The 5,901-nt window shown below is 44.5% G+C and overlaps 1 protein-coding gene across 2 annotated transcripts; it reads left to right on the top strand.

Moving 5' to 3' along the window:
- The first annotated feature begins 321 nt into the window (after positions 1-321).
- LOC123426555 (probable metal-nicotianamine transporter YSL5) lies at positions 322-5,558 on the top strand. 2 transcript variants are annotated; one of them, XM_045110413.1, is made up of 7 exons: positions 322-794; positions 907-1,079; positions 1,436-1,533; positions 2,921-3,058; positions 3,567-3,756; positions 4,085-4,214; positions 4,421-5,558. In XM_045110413.1, the coding sequence occupies exons 1-7, from the start codon at positions 401-403 to the stop codon at positions 5,362-5,364; spliced, it is 2,067 nt and encodes a 688-aa protein (XP_044966348.1). In that variant the 5' UTR covers positions 322-400; the 3' UTR covers positions 5,365-5,558. The 2 variants fall into 2 exon arrangements, with proteins under 2 accessions (XP_044966348.1, XP_044966349.1); XM_045110414.1 differs by having other exon boundaries at positions 529-595.
- The last annotated feature ends 343 nt before the right edge of the window (positions 5,559-5,901 follow it).

The raw sequence follows: 5,901 nt of genomic DNA on the forward strand, positions 1-5,901 counted from the left end.
ATTATTAAAAACTCTACTCCAGCTAAAATCAGATTATGGATTGCTAATGACCCATTATCCTTGTAAAGTTGGAGATAATTACATTTCTGCCACCGCCACCCTCTTTTTTTTAAAAACAGAGAACAAACAAGTCATTATGCAATGTAAAACCTGAAATACAGTTTATATAATCTAGCCTTCAAACATATTGACATAGATTATTTTTATAAACCAGATTATATAATCTATTTTTATAATCTAGATTATTATAATTTATTGTGGTTTCAAACAGGGCCGGCCTTGGCCTTAGAAACGGAGGAAGTAGGTTTTTCTTTGAACGGGCAGTTGACTTAGTCGAGCATACACAGATCACGAGTCCACTCTGCTACTCGAAATACTACTGTAGTTCCCAAAACTCCAAATGAAAATGCGAACAGCACACGTTACTGAAATCGAAACCCTTGGCGCCACCACGTCATACCCCCCACTCCTCGCCGGAGGCCCCACCGCCGGCGCCCGGGCCCTCCTGCCCTCCGCCTCCGTGCCGCCATGGCGGGAGCAGCTCACCCTCCGGGGCGTCGCCGTCGCGGCGGCGCTGGGTTCGCTGCTCTGCGTGGTGATCCACCGCCTCAACCTCACCGTCGGGGTCATCCCGGTCCTCAACGTCGCCTCCGGCCTCCTCGCCTTCTTCCTCACCACCTCCTGGCGGGCCGCCGCCGGGAGGCTAGGGTTCGGCCGCGGGAGCCCGTTCACCAGGCAGGAGAACACCGTCATCCAGACCTGCGCCATCGCGTGCGGCGGCCTCGCGTTCAGCGGTCAGGATCTCTCTACTCCAGTAGCTTTTTGCAGTGTTAGCTGCAACAGGTGGCCGTGAATTTCTCGAGCATTTAGTTTATGGAACGTCACTCCCTTTCTTGTTCTTGGTAGGGTGCTCGGTATCGTATATCTTCGCCATGGACAGGAAGACGTATGAGCTCGTCGGTCCTGACTATCCGGGTAACCGAGTGGAAGACATCAAAGATCCCTCGCTTGGTTGGATGATCGGGTTCCTGTTTCTCATTGGCCTCCTCGGGCCATTTGCTATTGTCATGCTGCGAAAGGTATCTTTTCTTGTATGGAAATGTTGCAAACAAGGATTCTGGAAATTTTCTGGGTCTGATTGTGAAATGTCTTTTTTCAGTGTTCTGTACATGTTCTACTCCGTCCTTTCCTAAATATAGAAGTCTTAGATTACACTACGGACTACACATGGATGTATATAGACATATTTTAAAGTATAGATTCATTCATTTTGCTTCGTGTGTAGTCCATAGTGAAATGTCTAAAAAAGTAAAAGGACTTATATTTAGGAACGGCGGAAGTAATTTGTTGTATTATAAAGAAAAGTCAAGAAGGAAGATAGTTTTTACCCTTAGCTACAGAGTTGTAGTATTGTTTCTTAAGTAAAGTGCTGCAGGTATTGGTGATTGATTACAAGCTTGCATTTCCTGGTGGGACAGCTACAGCTCTGATGATTAATAGCTTGCATGGAGAAAAAGAAGCTGATGTTACAGGGTATGGCAATTAGTACTTAGCTACGTCTTTTTTCGAGAAAACGCAAAAAAGCCTTTGCGTTTCATTGTATTGAAAAGAAGGGGGATGGGGGGGGGGGGGGGGGGGGGTTACATCCTCCTAAGAGGCTAGTACAGCAGCTTTACATGAGGATCAGTGATCATCCCAGGATGTGCGCAAGATTACCCTGAGCCCTTTGGCCCCGGCTCTTGCCCAACATCTGGTCTCATCCTTGATCCTGTCCAGGAGCTCATCGAGCGATGGTGTTACATGATCAAAAACACACGCGTTCCTACGCTTCCAGATCATCCAGGGCACCAGGAGCGCGACCGACATCAGCGCCTTGCGAAGCGATAGTGGCGTGGCATCCCTCGCCCTCACCCACCAGTCCTGGAGCGAGGCGTCGTGTTATGGCGCCGAGGCCGGCAGGCGCAACCAAGAGAGGTTCTCGTGCCAGGCCTGCCTCGCAAAAGGGCATGTGAGCAGCAGGTGCCGGATTGTTTCCGGCTCTTGGTCGCATAGAAGGCATCGAAGGTGATGATGAAGGCCACGGCGAGCGAGCCGCTCTGCTGTCCAGCAGCGGTCCTGGTTAGCGAGCCAATGAAAGAACTTCACTTTCGGCGGCGCCCAACCCTTCCATATAAACTTCCAGGAGCGGCATGTCGTCGATCCGTGGAAGGTGGCCCGGTAGCAGGACCGCGCCGAGTATACGCCATTGGCCGTCCAGTTCCAGACGAGCTTGTCCGGCTCGGTGGACAGAGTTGTGTGCATCACAAGCTGCCATGTCTAGCTAAGTCTTGAGAATATGGACACGGTGTCTTTTTGATGCATAGTTACATGCCTTTCAATCGTACTCGAGACAACAAGAATTTTTACTGCACACGTATAACCAATCCTGAGAATATGCATGGAATGTTCTTGATGATGATCTTCCCATCCGGCACCCCACTTGGCAAACTTGTGCCTATTGTCACTAGATATGACTATGCATATGTTCTGAATTCTGAAGGAAAAACACTTATGCTAAAGTGGAGCCTATAGGAAGTAGAGATGCATGAGCGATGGAAATAATTCAGCTTTGCAGACTGTGGTAGCACCTCCACTATTCACTTCTATGGCATCATTGCCAAAAGGACAGATGTGCAGGTTTATAGAGAATTCAGATGTGTGAAACTTAGTCAACCCATTTTCCACGGAGTCAGCTAATGTCCACAAAGATTTCGTGTTAAGTTTAGCCATTTGATGCATTATAAGAACTAGGTTCTGGAACAGAACTATTAGCATAAGTGACACTATACAAGAGACTATTGCTATTCATACACCACTTTATTTTCTGTAATTATTTACCCTTTTTCACATGTTTCTGCATTTTTATTGTATTGCCTTACAGAAAGAAAGTCCGTTGCCTTGTAAAGTACATGAGCCTTAGTTTTGCCTGGAGCTTCTTTAAGTGGTTCTTTAGTGGTGTTGGTGACTCATGTGGTTTTGACAATTTCCCAACATTTGGAGTTGCAGCTTTTAAGAACACGTAAGTCGTCAATGCCTCCCCCCCCCCCCCCCCCCCCCAAACCCTCTCCTGTACGCACACCGATGCTGACACACTAAACATTGTGATTGCAATGAACATGGAACGATTACTTGCGATGAGCCGTGGATGATGAATGTGAACTTGATATGTTATTGCTAAATCATGTAATCACCATTTTGTGATAACTAAGATTTTCATGATCATTGGGGAGGATCTGAGATCTGTAGACAACTAATATACATTATAATCGATGGCTCACTTTCATTCTTTCCCCGAAATTATGATTAAGGGATTCCTATCTGCATTATGTATCTTCCAACTCAGAGGGTGCTAGTGACATTGTTTAAATACAGAAGAATAGAAATTACACCATTAATGACTAGTTTGCTACACATCGTGCTTTTGACCTGTTCAAACTTGAGCTTGAAAGAAAGTTACATAATGTATATTATCTGTGATCAAGTTAAGAATTTCAATTTACCTGAAGTTATGCTTATCATATTGGCAGGTTTTATTTCAACTTTAATCCCAGTTATGTTGGGTATGGTCTTATTTCTCCTCATATTGTTAACTGCTCAGTTTTTCTTGGGTCAGTCATATCATGGGGTTTTCTTTGGCCATTTATCACTAAGCAAGCTGGTGATTGGTACCCAGATAACCTTAGTAGCAGTGACTTCAGAGGCCTGTATGGTTACAAGGTACTTTTTTTTATTATAAAGGGTAGATTTTTATCATACCTGTAATATTCTTTATATTCATAGATTCATTTGGTTGATGACAGTTTTGTCTTTTGTTGCAATTCCACTAAAGACTCTGCAATAATCTGTGAAATTCATGTGAACCATTTCTTTGCAAATTCTTTTTGCAAACAACTGTCCTTTTGACTGTAGTCAGTGCCATGGAAGTAACATGGGCTGCACGTGGATTTTTTTTTTGATGTTTTTGGTAATCACTTAGTAATATGAAAATAATGTAACATGGCCATGATTGATTTTCTTCATATCATAAAGATGTTTATCCCTGCAGGTTTTTGTAGCCATTTCCATCATACTTGGAGATGGCCTGTACAACTTGGTAAAAATCTTTGTCGTCATTGCAAGAGGAATCTGTATTGGGCAATTGAGAAAAGGTGATCAGCCTGTTCAAGCTCTTCAAGGTAACGTCAACAATTCTTGCTGTATCATTTTTTGTCCCCATTCAACGCGTTTACCATTTTATGACTTGAATTTGTGGCCGGAGAGCATGGATTGTACAGAATACAGGTCAATTATTCTTCACTAATTCATTTCCTTGTAGTACAGTTGTGTTAGTTATTTGTTTGCAAGATATCATGTTCCTGAATCATTTCTTTATATTTTTCAGATAACAAGAACTCTAGACAATTAGTGGATGACGAGCTTCAAACTGAGATGTTCTTCAAAGATAAGATACCAACATGGTTTGCTGTTTCTGGTTACATTGTACTTGCAGCAGTATCCACCGCTACTGTGCCCACCATATTTCCCCAGCTGAAGTGGCATCTTGTGCTTGTCTGCTACTTACTTGCTCCGGCCATTGCCTTCTGCAACTCCTACGGGATGGGTCTCACAAACTTGAACCTTGCACCCACCTATGGCAAGATTGCCCTCTTTATATTTGCCTCACTCGTCGGCAGCAGTGATGGTGGTGTCATTGCCGGCCTTGCAGCATCTGGCATAATCATGTCCATTGCCTGCTCTGCGGCAGATCTGATGCAGGACTTCAAGTGCGGCTACCTCACCCTCTCTTCACCACGTTCAATGTTCATTTCCCAGCTAACAGGCGTCGTGCTCGGATGCATCATTGCTCCGCTCACACTGTGGCTCTTCTGGGCGGCCTTCGATATCGGTAATCCTGATGGTGAGTACAAGGCTCCGTTTGCCATCATCTTCAGGGAGATGGCCATTCTTGGGGTCAAAGGTGTTGCCGCTCTGCCTCAGCACTGCCTTGTGATCTGTTGCGCATTCTTCTTGGCCGCGATGGCCGTCAATCTCCTGAGGGATGTGATACCCGCCAGCGCGTCGAGATTTATCCCCATACCGATGGCGATGGCTGTGCCGTTCTACATTGGTGCGTTCTTCGGTGTGGACATGTTGATTGGGACGGTAATCTTGTTCGTGTGGCAGAAGTTGAACGGGAGGGATGCTGATGACTATGCGGTGGCCGTGGCGTCCGGGCTGATCTGTGGGGATGGGATATGGAGCATTCCGTCTGCTGTTTTGTCCATCCTGAGAATTGATCCACCGCTCTGCATGGCCTTCAGGCCGTCCTCTGCCTTTTCCAGGTGAGAAGATGGATCCAAGGCTCACTCTATGACATGGATTTCTGCCACAGAGTGATGAATCTCTGTAATTTCATACGCACGTACAGAGTAGACGTGATGTGGATCATTTTACTCCTGTACAAAGGAAAACGAACCACAGCACTTTGGAGCCATATTGCTCCTAACTAACTGTACCAAACATCACATCACTTTCTTCCATCTGTCTTTTGGCCTTCCATGTTTCACTAGTCAATATGCGGGAAATATGTGTTTATATGAGCAAATTATTACGAGATTTAATTCAAATAAACACTAAGTAAATCATGACGGCAATGCTTCCTTCATTTTTATATACAAGTTCACTATCAAAATTATAATTTTCTACAAGGCCGCCAACACTAATCGATGCAATATTAATGATGTTTGACTTGTAATACTTCCTCCGTTTCAGTTTATAAGTCCGACACGTGTATCTAGGTCGTCAATTTGATCAATTTAATAAAAAACATATATTACAAAAAATATATCATTAGAAACTTTAGATGTTTTATTTTTTAATAAT

This window comes from Hordeum vulgare, chromosome 2H, assembly GCF_904849725.1.
Source record: "Hordeum vulgare subsp. vulgare chromosome 2H, MorexV3_pseudomolecules_assembly, whole genome shotgun sequence".
Classification (NCBI taxonomy): Eukaryota; Viridiplantae; Streptophyta; class Magnoliopsida; order Poales; family Poaceae; genus Hordeum; species Hordeum vulgare.